This window comes from Trachinotus anak, unplaced genomic scaffold, assembly GCF_046630095.1.
Source record: "Trachinotus anak isolate AG129_WGS33_773 ecotype Australia unplaced genomic scaffold, CSIRO_AGI_Tana_v1 ptg000004l, whole genome shotgun sequence".
Classification (NCBI taxonomy): Eukaryota; Metazoa; Chordata; class Actinopteri; order Carangiformes; family Carangidae; genus Trachinotus; species Trachinotus anak.
In genome coordinates this window covers 17486291-17507973 of record NW_027273855.1, presented here as the reverse complement: position 1 = coordinate 17507973, position 21683 = coordinate 17486291, and the positions used below count along the sequence as shown (strand labels likewise).

At 41.5% G+C, this 21683-nt stretch overlaps 3 protein-coding genes across 7 annotated transcripts in view; 1 reads left to right on the top strand and 2 right to left on the bottom strand.

Annotated features, from left to right (window-relative positions):
• Window positions 1-1676: 1676 nt before the first annotated feature.
• LOC139620697 (YTH domain-containing family protein 1-like) lies at window positions 1677-10145 on the bottom strand. Of its 3 annotated transcripts, none has more exons than XM_071476492.1 (6): window positions 9683-10145; window positions 8824-8851; window positions 6886-6965; window positions 4846-6498; window positions 4603-4647; window positions 1677-4344 (listed from the first exon to the last, which is right to left on the bottom strand). In XM_071476492.1, the coding sequence occupies exons 1-6, from the start codon at window positions 9707-9709 to the stop codon at window positions 4318-4320; spliced, it is 1860 nt and encodes a 619-aa protein (XP_071332593.1). In that variant the 5' UTR covers window positions 9710-10145; the 3' UTR covers window positions 1677-4317. The 3 variants fall into 3 exon arrangements, with proteins under 3 accessions (XP_071332593.1, XP_071332594.1, XP_071332592.1); XM_071476493.1 differs by having other exon boundaries at window positions 8824-8848; window positions 9683-10144; XM_071476491.1 differs by lacking the exon at window positions 9683-10145 and adding an exon at window positions 9386-9676 and having other exon boundaries at window positions 8824-8848.
• Window positions 9220-15568, top strand: birc7 (baculoviral IAP repeat containing 7). 2 transcript variants are annotated; one of them, XM_071476495.1, is made up of 9 exons: window positions 9220-9425; window positions 11141-11182; window positions 11666-12259; window positions 12775-12874; window positions 13011-13092; window positions 13249-13294; window positions 14060-14269; window positions 14933-14998; window positions 15208-15568. In XM_071476495.1, exons 3-9 carry the CDS (start codon window positions 11719-11721, stop codon window positions 15405-15407), a joined length of 1245 nt encoding a protein of 414 aa, XP_071332596.1. In that variant the 5' UTR covers window positions 9220-9425; window positions 11141-11182; window positions 11666-11718; the 3' UTR covers window positions 15408-15568. The 2 variants fall into 2 exon arrangements, with proteins under 2 accessions (XP_071332596.1, XP_071332595.1); XM_071476494.1 differs by lacking the exons at window positions 9220-9425; window positions 11141-11182 and having other exon boundaries at window positions 11194-12259.
• Window positions 15569-15633: 65 nt separating this feature from the next.
• nkain4 (sodium/potassium transporting ATPase interacting 4) overlaps window positions 15634-21683 on the bottom strand; it is a 49024-nt gene continuing 42974 nt past the window's right edge. Inside the window, exons 6-7 of one of the 2 annotated variants that reach the window (XM_071476496.1) lie at window positions 19095-19179; window positions 15634-18216 (exon numbers count right to left, since the gene is read on the bottom strand). In XM_071476496.1, the coding sequence (XP_071332597.1) occupies window positions 18207-18216; window positions 19095-19179 (95 nt within the window). In that variant the 3' untranslated portion in view covers window positions 15634-18206. The remainder of the gene's footprint in view (window positions 18217-19094; window positions 19180-21683) is intronic. The other variant, XM_071476497.1, reaches the window with a different exon arrangement.

Genomic DNA, 21683 nt, shown 5'->3' with positions numbered 1-21683 from the left:
TTATTCAGATGGAGTCAACATATAGAAATATGAGTTATTCAACGCCACCTACCGGCGACCTACTGACAATGCATCGTCGAAGCAGTGGCTGTAGGATTTCATACTAAAGACAAGACTAAGATAAACTCAAATAATAACAAACAGTTACTCTTTACACCAGCTACAAAAGATTTCACTCTACAATAGTTTTAAACATGCCATCACCAAAGCAGAATTTGGACCTGACAACTAGATGTTCTGTTTTACGCCCACTGGATATTTCCTTGCAGCTAATTTAAATTCATCTCAGAGGAATGTGGTTTTAACGACAAGATCTTCAACAATTTTTTTTTTTTTTTGTTGAATAAACCTCACATTTTACAATGAAACACATGACCAACTTAACCACAAACAGGAACATCTGGAAAAGTTTCTTTCTCTGGCATACTCTACAGCACAGGTTGATTATCAGTTCCCTTTCATGTAACCACAACATGCAGGCTCTTGGAAATGTTCCCATATTTGAATGATATGGTTCTTGATTGCAAGCAACCACTATGTGAATATAAATACCATAAATATATGAGCATGAGGCCAAATAAATAATGTCATTGTGGATCTGTGTGTCAGGAACATTCTGTAATAATGCTACACAGTGTTTGCTATGCCGAGTTCCACATCGATACTTTGAGCATACACAGCAGAGAGCCTGAGTGTGATATTGTCTGTTTTGTCTCAGTTGGATGCATACTTTGTAATGATATGAGAACAAATAAAGCCTGAGCTGCACTGAGTTTTCTGTTTGGTCTTATTATTATTACTACTTATTTTATGATGAATTGTACTCGGTAGACATGCCATTTTTTTCATCATGTAAGCAGCCTTTACAGAAGTATATCTGCTCTAAATTATTTTCTTTTAAATGGAGAATTCAAAAGCTTTTCTTTACATTTTCAGTGAAGTACATTTGTACCAGAGAGCTGCCCTGCTAATCTGAGGACACTTGTGCAGGATAAAATGTTATTATATTGAACAATCATAAATATCTAAAACACAATAATATCTCAATCTCCATTTTGTGTAAGATCACTTACTGTTTTCACTCAAGACAGTGTTCTTTACTTGATTATGTGACTCAAACATCCCACCAGCAGCTCCTCCAGATCAGGAAATCAGCACCACGGAGAGCTCCTGTCAAGCAAAGGCAAGAGGATATTTTGACAACTGTGGACAAATATATTTTATTGTAAACCTGTACAGGTGATCCCAGGCTGAAGAACTAGATTACCAAAAAAAATAAAAATTAAAGGTTTGGAAACATGTACATGGTTTTAAAACTAAAGCTTCTGTCTTTAAATTTTCACAGCTAAATTAGCCACTAAAATGTTTTTTTTTAATCTTCATAAATTTTAAATACCATATTCTTTTACCCCAGACTGCCGCACTCCCACTTGGGTGCTCAAATTCTGTTGTGGACCACTTGAGAGTGTGGAAACAGAGGCCTGCTTTGAAAACAGTATTTCCAGATACCGTAGCACCATGATGAAATAAGACAACAGACAGAAACAATTCCAGCCTGGAAAACCTTTCAGTGACATTTAAGCACAGGGGCTGCCCTACAGAGCTTCGTCTCTTTGGATAAGGTCACTACAAGGTGGCTGTTTATTTACTGGAGAATTCACGAGATCAAGACAAAGTAATTTCTGAATGGACAGTTTATTAAGGCTTGATTTCTTCTATAAAGAAAAACCAAGATAGCTCTTTTGAACAAGTTATTATACCCACTACAACTGTGGTCTATAAGATAATCAATGTTTATTTAATATTTCATGTCATTAATCCTTTTGTAGTGTTGATACATATACTTTGATGGCTAGCCTGACATCCGTCTATTGCAGCAAACATCTTCTGACAGTTGTCATTAACGTGCATGTAAGCCCTGTTCTATAATCACGACCAGCTCATGCTTCCTGAGGCAAAGACGGCTGTGGCTGCGACATCGGTGGCATCCTTTAGCTTCTCACCTCCCCCTGACTCTAACGCTGGATGGAGAGAGCGGTGTCGGTGAAGGCGAAGGCAAACATGTGAAGGGCGTTCACTGTATTGCTTGGATCAACCTAGCTATTGATTAGTGCAGGTAAAAAGGAGAAGGGATGGAGAAGAAAGGATCCTGTTAGAGGTCTGGTCTCTAGATTACAAGGGGATACACTGGCCAGGTTTAAAAAACAAAAACAAACCAAAAAAAAAAAAAACAAACATACAATGCAGCTTCACACATCTCGAAATACAGTTGTGAAGCACACGGTTCATACTCACACTCAAGTGACCCCAACAAAGTGCAGTACTTCTGCCATCTCAATGTTATAAAGGGGATAAAGTCCTGACAGAATCAAGATATATCATATAGCACATACACAATCTAACATACTCTGAAAAAGACCAAACAGCTTCATGAGTCCAGGCCACATCACCTAAACAGGTACAAGTGTCAATATTATCCGTTTCGACTGAAATATTCAAACACAAAATTGTGAATTGGGTTCTGAATATTTGATTTGGTTACCCTGAAGCTACATCAAATTTAAACTTGTACACAAATAAAGCAAAAATGTCAAAATGAGAGAAGACACCTTAATATGAAAGAGACACCCATGTCTATTAGCAGCATTCCTCTCTGCAACATGGTAACCCCACAATCCACAAAATACTGAAGTCACAATCTCAAACTAATCAAGAGACACCCTGCTGATCTCAAAACCTCATTAACAAATAAACTGCATTCTGGCTTTGAATGCCCTGAAACGACTGACACGACAACAGGGGGACACTGTCCTTTAACGGACTGAACAACATCACCACTCTCACCTCACAGAGAAGCTGCAGGATGGATATTAGTTTCAACATTTCCAGCAGACTTAACTATATTGCAGCTTGCCATGCATGGCACACACATCTATTAGTGACTTTGTTCTTTTAATAACCAATCTTTTTTTTCCATGAACATACCTGAAAGTACTTTTCTGTATCATAATCAATGGATTCAGTCTAGAGCAAACTATTTTTTTTTTTGCAACAACAACCAAAAAACACACAGAAACCACATTTCATTCTTATTTTTTTCTTACTCGATAGTAAATCAGTTACATTAATTTTTAGGTTATACATTTTTAGGCTTTCTCCATGAATATATAGGCTCCTACGTTAAAGCTTAGCATTACGACCAACATGATAGACTTAGCAAAACCAAATTCAAGGAAAAAAACGAAACAAAAACAGAGGATTAAGACAGAATGATGGTGAATGGACAAATATGTGAACCCTCCCCCCGTTTTGTGGAACAAAAATGCACAAGCAACATTTCATTCTGAACTGATTATAAAACAATTTAAAATGGTGGATGCGACAGTTCTCTCAGACTGGGTTGCGTACACAAGCAGAATCTCCTGATGAAACATACAAAAGACCCCTTCAGGACAAACATCAAAAGAAAGCAAAGCAGAGGGGTGTGAAGGATGTCAATAGTACAATTTTTGATTTAAATGGTGAGAGTTCTGGTTGTGGAGGACACATCCGTTATTTCTTTCCCAGAGGCCTTTGCAATTCCTCCTCTGAAATGTCTCAAGTCCCGTGTGACTTCACACTATCCCTGATTTCTCCAGCAGTGTCACTGTTTGAGCAGTTCTTTTGAGAAGTCACCAATAATTAGAAAAAAAAACGTTAAGGCTCCAGAAAACAGACTTCTGAAATGAAAATTGTCAGTAGTAAGCCAAAAAATAGAGATTTTGTCGATCTGAATGAAAAATAGATAAACCATTGAAGTTTTATTATCGCACAGTTCCAAGTCCAACATTGCCTTTGGGATCCTCCAACCCTGTTGGCACAGTTAAAACTCTGAAGCATGGCAATGTTGCCCCCAAATGGACAAATAGGGGCAGGACACATCTGTTCCTGATTGTACTGAAATATAAAGTGGCAGATTTTTTTCTCCATGATGCAGTCAAACCCTGATTCAATTGGAAAGAAGAGGTGGGGGCAGGAGAGAGAAACCAGTCTGGTGAGAGAAGAGTACAAGATGGAACGGGAAGAAAAATACTTAAAAAAAAAACCTGAACTAAAGATTGTGGTGGTGGCTAGGTAATACATTAAATCAGCTTGTTATCCCTGCACAAGAAGTGGGTGGTATATGGGGCAAAAAAAGCACAAGTCTCGACAATGGCAGAGATTCACCAGGATTAAATAGAAAAAAAAATGAAGGGCTTGGTTGCATTTTTATTTTCTTCTGTCTCTTAAATCAAAAGTCCTAGTGTAACTGTTGATCAAGCCAAGGATAAATGTCCTCTATTGTTTATTCCTGTTTTGGCGCTCCTGTTTGAAAAAATAGAACAAAAAAACATCATCAGACAAACAAACATTACATAACAGCACAGTAAACTGCAGGACATTTTGATGAACAGAGGTCTGCATTTATCTATTTAAAGCAGTGATCAAGTATCAAATTATGTAAAATGTCATCCTCACAGTGTGAACAACATAATCAAGAGCAATCATCAATGACCATCAGAAAAATCCTTAATACTATGTCTAAGTCTATGACACCAACAAGAAAGTATGACAGTTCTTTACCTGATCCAACCGAGAGCGGCTCTGTATCTGAGCAGGTTCAAAAGTCTGTCAAAAGGAGCAAGTGAGGGGAAACAGACAAAAACAAGAATTAGTCTTTCATAAATGAGGCACAAATCAACAGTGAAACAGTCGATCGAGAGAGAGAGAGAGAGACTAGAAGAAACAAGCTTGGATACACTTATTCTAGTCAAAGATGCCAAAAACATATTTTTGGTGTACTTAAAGGGGGATGACTGTACCCACCTTGCGCACCTCCTCCTCTTCTTCCTGCCTCTTCTCGTAATGGGAGAAGTCATCAAAGATGGAGGTGGTGTGTTTGTAGGTGGCGATGATCTTGAGCACCTGCTTGGCCTTCTCCAGAGGAACCTCCTGGGTGTCGCGGGAGTTGGTCACTGGCTTGTTGTCGTTGTTCTCCAGGCGGATGTGGCGCAGCTGGCTATTAGGCACATCCTTAACAAACAACCAGTCCACATCAAATTTGCCCTTCCACTTGTCCTGTGCCCAAACACCAGCACTGGTGCCATAGTCCACTGGTGAACGCATCTCTGCCACGCCACAGAAATGGCCACTGCCATTGACACTGAACAACAGGTACACAGGACCTTTACCATTCATGGCCCGGAAAGCTGAGTCCAGCCGCTTATTGCCATGCTCCGTGCTGCACCAGATCGAGTACTTGATGGAGCGATGGATATCGTCCTCAGAGTAGCTCTTAATGATGAAAACACGACCGTTCTTCAGGTTCCATTCAAAGTCCTTGGGATTGTAGCTGTGGGAGGCACGCAGCTTCTCCAGAACTGGGTGGGACTCTCCACCAGGTCCCTGGTTGGCAGACAGCTGGGGGCCCACGTTCCCACCACCAACCATACCCATCATACAACTACCATCTTGGCCGAGCCCACCCTGACCATAGCCTTGGTTGCGGTTGCGTGGGGCAACCCAACGGTTCTGGGGTTGTGGGGGCTGGGTGTGGTTTTGATAGGGCTGAGGTGGTGGCTGATGGTGCTGGTGATGGGGGGGTTGGGGCTGTAAGGCCATAGGTTGCATCTGGGGCTGCACCAAAGACTGGGGAGGAGGGGGCTGCATGGGTCCTTGCTGCATGGGGGCTTGAGGTGGCATGGCATGAGGCAGGCCAAGAGGCTGCTGCTGCTGCTGCAGTGGAGCTGTGGCTACTTTAGTCACTGGGCCCTTGTCCCAGGTCCCAATGTTCATGTTGTGTTTGATGGGTGGCGGTGGCAGAGCTCCCCCTGGATTTGGCATCCCTGGCTTTACCTTAGCTTTCAGCTGCTGCAGTTTGGCGGGCTTGCTGGCAATGGCTGCCCAGGAGGTCGGTTTGGGCGGGGGCATGCCAATAGGCGTGGCTCCATTTCCCGTGGCTGCCACCGCTGGGCCACCAATCACGGATCCCACAGCCTTGACCCCTGACCCCTGGCCAGTGACATCCCCTCCAATCTTCAAGCCAACCATACCCTGCTCCAGGCTGTTCATACCAGGGGCTTTGTTGAGGGTGTCACTGTGAAAGCCCGTCTGACCATCAGGCACCAGGGTGCCCCCTAGGGAGCTGGGAGGATAGCTGTAGCTGCCACCATAGGCTGAACTTTGAGTCTGCTGGCCCTGGGAGCCACTTGTGCCCCAAGCAGAGAAGGCAGGATTTTCAGGAAAAAAGTTAAACCTGTGTGGGTAGATGCTGCTTCCAAGGCCCCCCGGCTGGCCAAACACCGTGTCATGCATGAAGTGATGGTCTCCATTACTCAAGGGTCCGTAAGGGGTGAGGTATGGAATAGGGGGGTCCCCTCCTGTGGACCAGGGAGCCTCACTAAGGGGGTATGGAAAACCAATGGAGGGGGCGTAGTAGCTGGACAGGTAGGGGTCGGTGATGGACTGGTAGCTGTTGTTCTGCATGAATGAAAGTCAGCAGAGCCACAACATTAGCAAATGACTTACAGTTTGATTTAAACCCTCTCTATATGGAGCTAGCTAAAATATTTTTTTTTTTAATGGTTTCTAATGATGAAACCATGTCATACTTCTGCAAATTTCTGTTGCTCAATTTAAAAGTTTGTTTTGTTTTATACACAACATTTCAGGTATTTTGAACATCAGTGTAATTATTATGTGTGTGATTGTGCACACATTTGCCTTTTTGCAACATACATCAATCCTAGAAAATATCCTTAAAAATAATATGACATTGATGTTAACCATACTTCATATTCCTGGTCCATCGGCACTTATTTAGAAATTTTCCTAATAATTGTCAGAAGATGGAGATTTGAGTTTTACCTGAGTTGATTGACCAGTGAGGTATGGCTCAAAGTCATTGTCATGGACAGTCTCCTTCTGATGTAGTGAACCATTTTGCACTGTAACAAAACAAAATTACATTAATGAAAAATTAAACATACATGTAGGGGTGACAGAGTTTGTTTAAGGGACAGACTGCAACAGCAGTTTTAGTTATAAAGTTACACTGAGCTTCCAAAGCAGCACACCACAGACCTAAGGACAAAATTCTGATTACCTCATGACATTAAAATATTTTCATCACATTAGTTCATGCTGAGATTAATTTGTTTGGCTTCACCATCATATTAGTGGTATATAAAGAGATACTAATCAATCAAATCATAGAAATCAACTCACAATTTTAGTCCTTAAATCTGTCCCTATTGCCAAGTGCTCTTCTAAAAAACAATCAAAAATCTGTGAGCCATAAGACAGCCCCATGACCCATGAGACAGCCCTACCCTGGAGGTGAATCAGCCTGTGGCCTGCTGCCAGCCAGACCTGCAGGTACAGAGTGAGTCAAGACCTGCCTGTCACTCACCCTTCTTCAACAACTGCAGTAAATCAAGGATGACTTGAACATCATAAAAAAACACAATTACAAGGCCAAACCACCACCATCGCCAGAATTAATGGTAGTGAGTAAGTGACAACAATAAATTACCAGTAAATCATATTGTACAACTGGAGTTAGTGGTGAGAGAAGAGTGAGACTGGAACAGCCCCCTACAAATCCCAGCTGTTGATGATTTGAGTATGAACCACTCAGTACCTGTAGGAATTAATGGTTTGCAGCCTGCTTGCTTAATCATTATTAGCTGCAGCCCTATTGTCGTTCATTGTAGGGACCAAGGAATAAAAATATTAACTGATGTTTCTCAAACCACTCAAAACTGCCAAAATATGCATCTAAAAGCTGTGCCCTCAAGGCATATTTTGGCAAAACAATATGACTTGAGGACATTGCCTTTAGAGCATCCACCTGCCATTCTTCCATGGTCAGGAGAACTATTACTGATCACTTGACTAATGTAGAAACAGGAGGTGAACGATTAATCCTTTACTTATCCAAATTTCAGAATACGATTGGAACATTGAATGCGGATAGAAAGCAGCAAGGTGGATTGTGCTGCTAGTGTGATTTGATGAATTTCTACTTGAATTCAAGCTAACCACAACTTCCATTCTCTGTGAAATTGTACTTACACGTATTTTAAAGACACCTTTCATGGATAGATGTGTCCTTATGTGTTATACTCAAAAGACAGATTTGGATGGAATATAACCAGAAACCAAAAATGCAAAGGCCAGTCCATTGGAGACTGCACCACCACTGGGCAGGGAAAACCTTGCATAAGCATCATGTACATCTTCTCATCATGGATACTATCAATCATTGTAAATACTCTTTATCAATTAACAAAGCAATAGAAAAATACACATCCCCCCCAAGCCACAGTGTTGGAAATATTATTCAATGTTCCCCACAGTGACTAGAGTTCTGAAATTAATCTACCCTTTTAATAACATGGTCAATGTTCTACTTCAATATGTCTCTGCAAACTTTTTCACATGTTTACCTCTGGTGGCCCAGCTCAGTATTGTTTGAGCTAAGTATTCCTACTCCACACCCTCAGTATGTATTTATGACACAGTCAGCCAAATTATTAAATGAAAAGATACTCCCTTCATGGCTTGTTATCTGCGATAAAATAAAGTTAACTCAACCATATTACAACATTTTGAAGCCTTTGATCACCCAACATATTATATTACACAAGAATATACAGAATATTGTGTAGTCTGACAGCAGTGTCTGCCAGGGCCAGAATATCAGTCTATGAAAGGCTGGTATATCTAGTCAGAGGCAGTAGGCCCAGACTAGATATACAAACAAATTATCTTGAGTCAGTCTTCTGTGATGCCGCAACTCACCTTTAGATGCTTGTCCCTTTGATCTCTGCTTCCAGGTTGGACCATGAAAAGAAAAAAAAGGACGAAATGGTTATTTTAACTCGGTCTGAGATTTCACACATAGGTTGGGACTGAGTACAGTCTCAAGTGTTGTCTGTTTATTGGTCAGAAGCTCAACGTAAGACTACTTCCTGAAGAGAGACAATGCAAAACATTTAGCAAATGTTACTCTACAGTGAAAGCTATATATACGAACACTTGGTTACATATGTTACTGTCATTTATTTTGTGTATTACACCATATAGTGTAGAACTTATTGTTAGTTAATCAACCAGCTAACGGTAGCGTTAATTCACGGACAACTTTGCTAACACACGTAGCCCCCTTTAAAATAGCTGTGTAAATGCTAATGGCGTCAATGTAGCTTGTAATGTAGTTTACCACAACAGGCTGCAAACATTTGGAGCGGTCTAAACATCCTACAGATATTTATGATACCTTTCCTTTAAAAGTTGTGATTCGCAGAGTAAGTTAGCTCCAGCCTCTGTAATTCTTGTACAGTTAGCTTTAGATTTCACGTACTGAGCCACAGGAGCGGAGTTTTTTTCCTGCTACGTCGGAGGTAGTAACATATAGTTTCACACAAAAATGCATTTGACGACGGGTTGCAGTCTAACTTGTTGGTGTGATTTTTCTGAATTATCCATGAACACACATTTAACCGTTTCGCGGTATCTTTCTAACTTGCTAGCTGCATGCACCGGCCAACGCTAGTGGCTAGCTAGCACTTCCGAGGAATAGCCATAGCCCAGTAAATCGTTAGTTAGCAGGTAGCTAGCTCCCAAGCTCTCTACAGGCGAGATACATCGTCCTTCCTACCTGAGGGTCAATGCTTGTGGCAGACATAATTCATTAAGCAAGTCCCTGGATTCTCACAGAGCCTGAGCTTGTGACTGGATTTCAAGCCCCGTGATTTGAAAGCAAGTTCACAGCTCAGTTACAGCTAGCTATGTGGCTAATTGTGCCGCTTAGCGTGTGGCTAGCTCAGCTGTATATTTTCCGCTGTGGGCACGTATCCCAACTTCCACAGTTCAAGTCTGTCGCCTCGGATACTGTGTCCGAGAGCAGCCGGGTCCTGGTACAGGTTTTCAAGTTAATGTTACGTCTCGCCGACTGGACCTTTCGTATCTTGATTATATTTCTATCCTCGCTCGCCTTTCACTTTGTATTTTTTTTTTATTCCACAGAGAGAGAAAGAGAGCCCTCCTCAGTTACGTTAAAGCTCTGTACACTTCCCCAATGGCTGCTCCATCCGGGCTTTGAGCTGCCGCTGCAGTTCACGTCGTTCCCTGCGGGGGGTGGGGGTGGGGGCTAAAGTTTGAAGCATCCTTTCCAGTAAAAAGACACTGATATTAGCTGCTATTAGATATTAGCCTCTATAGCTAACATCCGCGATTCAGACAAGACAATAAAAATAACAAATACACTCGACTCAAGCGCTGATAGGAAGAGAAGTTAGGATGTTGACTCGTATGTTTACTGGCATTTGGTGCTATTTTCTGCAACCTCTGTGGGTATAAACAGCGCCAGGGGGCTATCAGCAGACTGAGTGTGGTTTTCTGTTGGGGCGATTTGATCTGATACAGTTTAGTTCAGTACAGTGCTCATGTGAGACCTACTGGATTGCAAAAAAAAAAAAAAAAAAAAAAAAAAAAAAATACATCTAGCACAATAAGTCAACAGTAAACTTGGGTTAAGGCATCAGTCCAATATCTCATGTAGTTGCAGTGAACCCTGCATCTTGTGTCTTTGGCAGGCGAGCCCCACTAACAAACACAGAAAATATAGATAGAAATGTAAGCGATTTCTTATAGGATTTGGAAATCTGACTGTAATGACAACCGTGCATAGTCAGGGTGTGAATTTGTCTACAGCTGAATAACTCTGATGAAGTGGTAATAATTTGGGTATATCTTAGGCTCTGGACTTCAAATAAATTACAGTAGTTATTACTCCCTCTTGCCACCAGGAGGTAGCAACAATATATCCACAATCCCCTAAACTCTGCCAAAGGTCAAATTTATAACTTAACTGTATAGCTGCTGTATGCATGGATGTTTGTAATACATCCACGGCTGTATGTATGAGAATTTTAATTTCCTTATCTTCTTTTGTTTTGCCCTGTTACTGCTTGCATCCTTATTACCTGTCACCGACCCGCACATTGAACCTCTAAGTACTGCATTATATTTCCCAGGGAAGGGTAAAATTACGCAGCTTAATATTTTGTGTGTTTATTGAGTCACTCATCTTCACTCTTAATCTTATTACTTCAAGCACAGAGGGAAGATAAATACTGGACACCCAACAGAGAAAAAGGTCAGTGTCAACACAAGTAGGGATAAGCAGGAGAAAAAGCCACATCTGAGCTTCTAATACACTGAAAGGTCAAGTTTCCTTTTCTCTATGAGATGAAGTCTGTGAGCATTTGTTGAAACCCAGCAAACCTCTCACAGAAAAGCACCACAGTTCTCGGCCCATTAATGTAAGGAATCATAGGTTAGGTTAGTTGGTTTTCTGTTATTCAGTTGTGGGCTTATTCTGTTCTTACTGATTTTTTTTTTTTTTTATATTAGTGTAATACCCCTTTAATAGTCCTTACAGTTGTTAGGCCGCAGTTTGCGTATAAAATTATTTACATGGTGGGGCTTTTTCCCTAAGAGGCAGAGTAACATGGCATGTTCAGGCTGTCATTCATTCAAGCATCAATGAGCATACATTCTGGCATTTGGTGGCTTTTCTGGAAAGCTGTCTCCTGTAGGCCAATGTGCAGGCCCCCCACAGCTGATCATATTATTTCAGTCGGTGTGCTGCACTCACCTTCAGTGTGTGCTCCACTATGGACCGCAAAAGGGATGACTGGCACGAGACAGACAGAGAAAGGAAAACCTACATGCCACAGAATGACGGATGACAGGAGCACTATGCTGCACATTCTTGAGGAGCCTCAGATGCGAAGAGAAGGGGAGAGACTTCGAACTTTTCTGAGCTGGCCAGCAGATGCACCTGTCACATCTGGAGAGCTGGCCAAAGCAGGCTTCTTCTTTCTTGGCCCCGGGGATAAAGTCCAGTGTTTTTGCTGTGGAGGGATTTTAAGATGTTGGGTGCACGGGGACAGCCCAGCCGCAGAGCACAAGAGGCATTTCCCCACTTGCCGTTTCATACAGGGTCGAGCTGTGGGAAATATCCCTCTCCAAGTTGGATCCTCAGACTCCGTTGATGGCCAGTTATTGAGTCAACTCCAGAGGATGACTATGGATGATCAGGGGACAGCAGGACAAGCAGTCTACCCGGAGATGGAGGAGGAGGATTCCCGGCTCACCACTTTCCACAACTGGCCCACTGAGGCCTCAGTCCAGCCAGATGTTCTCGCCAGAGCAGGATTTTTCTACACAGGTGCTCACTGTCTCACTAAAAATATATATATATCCTAAATATGTACTTCCTTTAATATCTTATGAGCAATATTTCAGTATCCATGAGTATATTTCAGTGAAATATTCAGCACTGACCCAGTCACTGCTAGAGCGACCTCTCTTTGTGAGAGAGTTAATGGTACAATGGTCCTGCTGAGTCATGATGTTGTTGACAGAACAACCTGGACAAAGCTGGGGCTGCTAAAGAAGTAGGATTCCACAGCTTCAGGCAATACACAGCGTGTGGACACAATATCATGAAAACCTGTACAAAGTCATGCAATCAGATCAAGTAACCCTACAGTAACCAAAGCAAAATTCACCTTTGTTGTATAGTTTGCATATGTGATAGATTCCCAGTAAAATCACACATATATAGACAAGTTGTGTTCATGTTTTTTTTGTTAATTTAGGACAGAAATGGAGCGTAAGGATCTTTTCTGTGTCCAGCCTGTCATTAGCCTCTCCTCTCAGTGATCTCGTTCATTCTGACAGGTCACGGTGACAATGTCAAATGCTTCTACTGTGATGGAGGGCTGAGAAACTGGGAACCAGGAGACGACCCGTGGCAGGAACATGCCAAGTGGTTTCCAAGGTAACAGCAGGACCTGTCACTGGCACATACAAGGACAACTGTTGAACGAATAATTTGCCCTTTTTTCATGCACTGGCAAATGAAACTGTTCTGCATTCATGCTTTGTCAGATTCTAAAATAGCATATATTTCTCAGGTGTGAGTTTTTAATCCAGTCGAGAGGGCAGGAGTACATCAGCAATATACAGGATACTCATTTCCACCTGGGTGACACTGTGGTGAGAACCTCTATCCCTCTTCTTATCTAGATAAAACACATTTGTCATACTGCAGACATGAGAATAATTCCACATCAATAAATGACAGTTTGCCATTCCTGCATTTAAATCATTCATCACTTTCATTGTGAATTTCAAATATGATTACTTTTCAAGGGTGGATCACAGACCTCCACAGGCAGAGATATCAGTTCCAGAAATGGTAAGTCATATAAAATAAAATAAAAAAAGAAAGAAAAAAGGCAGAGAATGAAGGATATGTACTAAAAACATAAAAAACCCTTCATTTCTACTGTGTAGACTGGGATAACAAGATAGGAGCCTCCTCCTTTGATGCAAATCATCAAAGTGTCAACATCCACTCCTGCTTGCTCACACAAAAGGGGAAAGGTAGAGCAAACATTTTTGAGTTGCACTGCAGGTGGTGGAAATGGAGAAAAGAGAGGCTGCAGCTGGTTGATTGAATTATTCTTAGATCATCCTGTGAGTACCACCTTGGTTGAAGCGCGGCTTTGGAGGATAAAAGAAGGCCTTGCACTAGCACTACTTAAAACCCCAAATGAGACTCTGAACGCACTCACTAGGTTCATTACTTTTTTTGCGAGGCTGCTGAAAATGAAATAACTGGATGTTCAATTACCTGAGCTAATGTTTGCTCTGGGGTTGCAGTAATTAGGGAGCGCTATGGAAACCATTTGACTGTTGCTCATGGTTGCAGGGCAGTCATGAGAAGGCAATTATTCCATACAATGACGGAATCACAATTAGAATCCATTTCAGCAGATATACAGAAGAGGTTTGTGATTTGAAATATTAATACATTCGCAGACCAAGGTAAGCTGCACAGTCTGTCATTTATTTTCTCACTTATCTAGTGGATTGTATTGTATATGGTGCTAAACTGCACCTAACGTCCTGGTGGCTGGTCACTGGTCTTCCTCACCTCAACCTTCCTCTCATCTCCCAGATATGGTCGGAGGTCTAAGCGCTTCGTCAGCGATGCTTTCTCCTGTGGTGCAGACCGTGCTTCAGATGGGCTTCGAGGCCAGCCTGGTGGAGAGTCTGGTCCAGACCAAGTATCTTCTGACCGGCCAGCACTACACTTCTGTGTCTGACCTGGTCACTGATGTACTGCAGGCAGAGCAGGAGGACAGACAGAGGGGGTCACAGAACAGAGGTAACAGCCAGCGGTGGACAGTAACTAAGTACCTTTCTTTTTTTTGGTATAGTTTTGAGGTACTTGTACTTTATTTAAGTTTTTCCATTTTCTGCCTCAACTCCACTACAATTCAGTAGGAAATATTATACTTTCCACTCCACCACATTTACAGCTACAGTTACTTTTCAGATTAATATTTTACATCAAAGCTCACATACAGTAAACTTATAAAATACAATACATAGTCTGGTTGGAGGCCCGTGTCACATTTCAGATTCTCAGACTATTGTTCTCTGAACTTCTTAAATTTCATTTAAATGACAGTTTGAGGCCCAGAGAGGAAATTATCCCCATTAATCATCTCATGGCCACTCAGACTTATGTTGTGACCCATCAGAGGAGGCCTTACCTCATAACTGGGAACCACTGGACATGACCATCAAGTAGTGAAAACTATCTCCACCTATTATGTAATGAATCATAACATGCCAGGGCCATTTTTTCTGTAGGACCAGTACTTTTACTTTTGATACTTTTGAAGTATCATCAATCATGTTTTGACTATTTAAAATACAGTTTTAGTTAAGCAGTGTAACTTCCATTTGTTAGTATGTTCGATTGTTATGGATATGTGAGTTCATTTTGTTTTTGACTGGCTTTTTTCATCTTTGTGCGCCTCAGAGCCAGAGATGAGGCAGGGCTCCAGTGCTGGAAACGTGAGGACACAAACACCCGTCAGAGAGAAAGGTCAGAGGTCAACGTCTCCACAACTAGCACAAAAAACAACCACTTTTGTACTTGCAATGCTTTTCATAATGAATTAGACCATTGAACCGCTGACATATAATTGCTCTAGCCTGCAGCAATCAGGCTTTAGACACAGCAGTCAGCTTGTATATACGCTCTGCGTATGTGTGTTCATCTGTTTGTTTTTCTGTATGTGGTTTGTCAAACAGTGAAGGACCCCAGTCCAGAGGAGCTGCTGAGGCAACTGCAGGAGGAGAGGACCTGCAAGGTGTGCATGGACAAGCTGGTGTCCATCGTCTTCATCCCCTGCGGTCATCTGGTGGTGTGTGGTGATTGTGCTGCCAGCCTGCGTCACTGCCCCATCTGCAGAGCTGTCATCAGAGGCAGTGTTCGTGCTTTCATGTCCTAAAGCTGTAGTGAAAAGCTGCTGCTATCCAGGTGTTAACATGAGTGGCCTTGAGTTTTCCTCTGTACTCATTTTCTCCTTGTACTCATAAAAATTTAGAGTGCTGGTTGCTTGTTTTGTCAGAGTTCACAGATTATTTTCTATAATAAACATTTTAAGCTGTTTTTTCTTTTTTTTCCCATTTGCACACAAACAAAATGTTTGCTAAATAAATGACACGCAAGATCAGTAAAAGAGCACATTCTTTTATTAACAAACACCTATTTACATGAACACAAAGCACAGTTCTGGATAAATAGGATTACACAGTCAAGGTCACATGGATAGGGGGAAACACAGGACACAAAATAGAAGAGAAAAACACAAAAAAATGTTTCCACTTTCTATGCAAAGAAAAAGAATGATCTACAAAGAGGTGGAATCTTTTTTCAGTGGAGACTAACACACATAAACAACCATAACAGGTTTCAACTAATTCCAGTCACTGGGTTTCAGGAAGAGGCTGTATTGCACTGAGAGGAAGACTCATTTTTACATAACGATTTTAGTAGCATTTTACTACTAATACTGATTATGTTACAATATGAGGTGCTTTGTGTTTTCACTAACCCACACACCAGTTAGCATAACGGGGGTGTGTAAACTTTAAATTATAAAGACAATAATGACTTATAAATTATTATTGCATCTTTCCAATAGAGAGGAGACCAAAACAGATCACTCACATTTTTCTGAAATGAGTCAGGAGGAAGTGGCCAGATCATTTTCAGAGTCATAACAGTTTGTAGACTGTCTATCTGGCAGTGAAAGTACATCTAATATCACAGAGGAATCTGATGCCCAGTGGGATATTTTCAGGCGCTAACAACAGATGAAATGGAGTAAAAAACAAAATGAACAAAAATCAGCTTGTTCGTTTACAACTTTTTTTGATTCAAGAAAAAAATTTGCTTTGCTGTCAATTTCAAGAATTTGCATCAAGAATTATGGGCAATCACACAAATGATGTACTGAAAGTATTCTGTATCCAGATTCAGTGGCTAAGAAAACATCTTAACTGAAATGATCAAGAGAAGAACTGAATGTAACAATGAAACAACCAGGGCAACTTGCTGACTCCTCTTAGGTGACGAATACTCAGTATCATCATGCTACTTTAAGATCTACTGTTATCTGCAAACAAAAAATGAGTCTGAGCTAAAACATTGAAATTTGTGCAGGAGCAGGCAAGTGGCAGAAACTCAGCCGCCTTGCAACTTGTACTTGAACACCGTGAACACCAGAGGGCAGTAGTGATTCAGACAATCAGCAAGGCAACAGGGGCTCTCACTATGGCTGACTTTTGTCCTGATGGATCACACATTAGGTGAAGAAAAGTGCTACCACTCAGTTTGGGGTAGATGACACTAGTGTGTGTACTTTTGCCTAAATCAAGTTCTAATGTTACCGGGTCAGAATTAAAGAAATCTGTGGAATTAACTACTCCAGTTTATCCAGCTTATATAGTGTGAAGACATCAGTTTTGCTATTTTGTCTTTACTTAATATGCTATACACATAATTACAATACAAACCCTGTAAAAAACATGCTATAAAACAATCACAACTGAGACTATCACCAATGAGAATCTAAACTGTTAAAGTGACAGGAGACAAAGCTCTGATCCACATAGCCATGCTACTTCTACACTGAAGACCAAACCCATAAGACTCAACACTGTTGTGTGGAATATGAACAGTAAAACAATTTCAATCGTTTTCTCGAAGTTAAATATATGCTGTGTAACCTTTGTGGGAGTGCGTGTAATGATCCCCCCCCTGCCAGCAGCCTGATGTGTCAGTAGTTAGGAGGAGAAGAACTGAGGTGAGAACAAAGCTTTCAACACGTCGTCTGACACAAACACCTGACACTTCAGAATTACTGACGAGGCTGTCGGTGAAAATAGTCACAATAATAAGACTCCGGAAATAAAAGTAAGACTCGCATGCCATTCCCTGTGTTTGAACACCTCTTACACGCTAACGCTCTTTTGCATTCTTGATAGTTCACATGTCAAACTCTCAACCATAACTCTCAACCACATGTCAGCCCCCCCACCCCGCTTGTTTCATTATTTACATTTTCTATTTTTGACGGATGCCCCCGTAGGTTTGGTGCTTTTGTTCCCTCCCCTCCCTGTACCTCTCCACTCCCCTGCCTCTTCCTGCTTTACTTTGTGTATTTATGCACACAGATCCTGGCCTAAAGTAAACAGGCGGCACACAATAGCTCATTCCACAGGCTCCACTGTAATTCAGCCCTCCAGCCAAGATCTGAGCCAAACCGGCAATAACATGCTAAATCACTGAGTCCTCTAAGACACAGTACCACAGACTGGGAATGCTGGACAGTCCTTGATTACATACACAATGTATTTATATGCTGTACATGGTCTATACAATCATGTTCTTGGGGAGTATTACACCATTATGGGCAGGTCACATGAATGGGACCTCAGCAGAGAACTCAACACAAAGAAAATGATTGATACTTCCCAAAATACACAATATGAGGCTTTGTTGCACTGTAATCCCCCCCCGTTCCCAGAACCCGTCATCCCTCCCCGGAAAACAATGGACCCCAACTGAGAAGTGTTGGCTTTTCTGGGCAGCATACCAGTAAATGACATGTTTAAAGCACTGAAATGAAGAAGGGGGAGGAATGTCTGGCGTGTCCCCAGTGCACTGGGATGTTTGTGTCAAAAAAGCCAGTTTGTCTCCGTGGGAATTTGCTGTGTCACCTCCCTGCTGGACGCTCTCCTATTTACGTAGACCTGGAGAGGACAGAAACGTGGGAAGGAAGAACAGAGGGTTAGTGGTTGTTGGGCAACTCACACACATTTATACAAAAACACACACACACACACACACACAGACACATTTCCCTGGATGAATTTATCCAGGATATAACTCCCAGTAGATTGGGGAGACGAAAACTTCCTCCCTCCCATTAGAGACGGAGCTGATTAAGCTGTCAAGAAGCTAATAAAATATTCATTTCATGTTGGCAGAGACTTATTACATGACTTCCCAGGCTTATTGTTATTAAATTCTCTGCACAACTTAATTGATTTATCCAATTTTGGACAGATTTTTGTATGTTCTTCTTCATATGCTTCTATCAGTAACTGCCTGTGGCATGAGGACACACATGCACACTACACACAAAAACACAACAGGACCATGAAAGGCCTTCATACTCCCCAAAGCCCCCTAACAGGACATACATTTCACAGAACGTGTTTCCCCCACAGACATGACTCAAATCTCTAGATACTGAGCGAGCAACCGTCTGCACAACCTCTTCTAGTCAGTGTTGTGTTCTAACCTACTGGGTCCTGATCAAGTAATAAAAAGCTCTGTGACAAACATGTCAGTGAACCTTGAGTTGAGGTCATTTTGTAAACTCAAAAAAAAAAAATTCTTGTTTTGATTTATGAATAGTTTCAGGGAAAATATGGGAATGTAACCTTGGAAAAGAAACAACTTCATGCAGGCAATAAATAAGTAAAGAAGCAAGTCCATCCACAAAAAGGAACAAAAACCAATGGTTATGTGCATATTCACATGCACCTGTTCACATTTATAACACACAGGGATATATATATATATACACACACACATAATGGGATGACAGCACAGTCATACTTACAGATACATGGGCTTTAAAAGGAGATGAGATGGTTTCTCATTGACATGGTAGAGAGGGAATGGGTCAAATCCACCAATAAAATCAACTGAAAATAAAGGATTAAACACATAAATCATGGAGTAAATCAAAAGACAGACAGTAACAGAATATGAAGCTTAACTAAAAAAGACATGCATGATCAAAAAACAATAACAACACGAGATGAATGAGGAATGAAATGGAAACAAAAGACAGTTGGAACAGCAGTCATACAGTGATGTTGAAAGGTACTCAGCTTGCCACGAACAGTACACGCTTAAAGTTTTTTTTTGTTTTAACTTTGACAAATAAAAGTCTGAAAAAAAATCTGCTTAAACTTTTTTTTTTTTTTTTTCATCTGTGCATCTGCCTGGAGCCAGAGGGAAAGCTTGGGAACAGGTGAAAGCTGGCCAGCTGTCAAAATAGCCTAAGCCTTTTTATCGCTCAGAAACAGAGGTGACCTTCAGCCACCAACCAAATGCTCAACCTTTTCTGTTTATTTTCTCACTTAAGAGTTCAGACTTCAGGCGAGGGGCAGATGAGTGAACGAGTGTTACGCCATGCAAGGAAGAGAGAGAGACACGCCGGAACCAAAGTGCTGTGCATTTTTCACAGATGCAGAGAGATATTTTTGAGATGAAGGAAAATGCTCGCGGCTCTTGAGGGGACACAAAGGTTGAGTGGGAGAGAGTGGGAGGGGGGGAGAAGGGGAAGACGGTGCGCGTCACGCTTGTCGGTCTGACTGACAAGGGGCCAAAGAGATTAGGTTGACGGAGTGCATGTGAAAGAGGCCGTCATGTCCACAGGCTCTGAAACTACTGTAAACACCACGAGGCGAGGAAAAGGAGAAACTGAGATTGAGCCTGATTCAGTGGAAAAAGACACCAAGCAAACAGTGGGTCCTAGTTACAGAGGTTAACAAAAAAAAAAAAAAAAAAAAAGGGCAGATCTGTTACTTTCTGGGAACCAACAACTGAGGGGAGAAAAACAAACACAAGCCAGCCATGGAAACTACTGTAAGGCCAAATCAGTTCCATCCTGATAAGAGGAGGCAGGGGTGGTCTGCTGAATACTGATAGCTAGGCAGGATGAGCGCAGAGAGCCACAGGGTGCTGCAGTGGGGGAACTGTCCCTTTACTCTGACCCTGCCCTGGTTTCCGAGGTTTCTCCATTTCATCTGTACACCAGTCACACACACACACACACACACACAAAGACCTCTTCCTTGCTCTTTTATGTACCAGTGATTTTCTCATTATAAGCAGGTGGGGATCCAACCCCTGCCATGATAAACTGTGCTGAGGAATACAGTTAGATGATAACGATGGTTGCCATTTTTAGACACACTGGCAGCTCTGGGGAGGGGAATGTCGGTCGGTCCATCTGTCAGTCTGTCAGTTTGGAGTGAAATATTACGGCTACTGTTGGATGGGTTGTTGTGAAATTTGGCAAAGACATTCAGGGTCTCCAGAGGGTGAATCCTAATGACTTTGGTGATTGCCTGACTTTTCATTTACCATCAAATGTTCCATTTTCCATCTTTGCAAGGGTTTGATTCATGACAGGACACCTCCAAAACAAATAGAAAATTCTTGTGCTGCATTCACAGGACAGCAATGTAATAATGTCACAATTGGCAAAGGAAAGCCTCTGCATATACAATATCTCAAAGCTCAGAATCAGTGTCTCAACAGGTGCCTCAAATTGCTGCTACCCATTCTTACTCTAATGAAAACATCCTGTGTGTCAAAACATTAGTTAGCACCTTATTAAATGCTTCATTTATAACTCTGATCTCCTTCCCTTGTACATACTGTATAGTGTATGCTAGCCAGTTAATTGCTTTTTTTTTCATTAATTATTACACATATTGATCTGATCCCATGCTTGAGCTGAATCTTCGGTATAGCTCACTAAATATTGATGGTTAAGAAATCAATGTTTACAGCAGTAAAAACAGAGCTTTTTGAAAACACTAATACTGTATATAGGGTGATATCTTTTTTATGTGTTTGTTGTTTTGTGGGAATATTTGAGATTGCTGAAGTACACTGTTCTTGTTTTTCTTCTATTTCTATCACTACTTTTCTTCTACTGAAGTTAGCATGCTAACCAGCTAGTTCTGGCCCAGTCAACCCCCCCTCATCACTTTCCGATACCGAGTCACTGTAGTGTCTAGTCTGGTAGTGTTTCTCAGAGAGTGTATTATAACCTGCGGTCTTGTAAATGCAATGATGGCTGACGCGCTTGGCAAGACTAGTAAGTAAATAGTTGTTAATGCTAACGTTGGGTAAAACTTAAAAATAACTCCATTAGACATATTTCTAATGTTTTAACATGTTAATGTTTTTTTTTGATGGCAGATTATTAAGAAGTGATCTGCAAACACCAGGGCAGATAGCATACTTTCAACATGAAACCAAGTATTTAATTTGTCCTCTCCAGTGTGGATTGTGACCTTGGACACAGATATTGGCAGTTGATCAGTGTATTTGATTCTCCAATAATGAAAGAGCCTGGTTACTCCCAGGCAGAGGGAGATGATTTTCAGTTCTGTGGACACACGCAAGA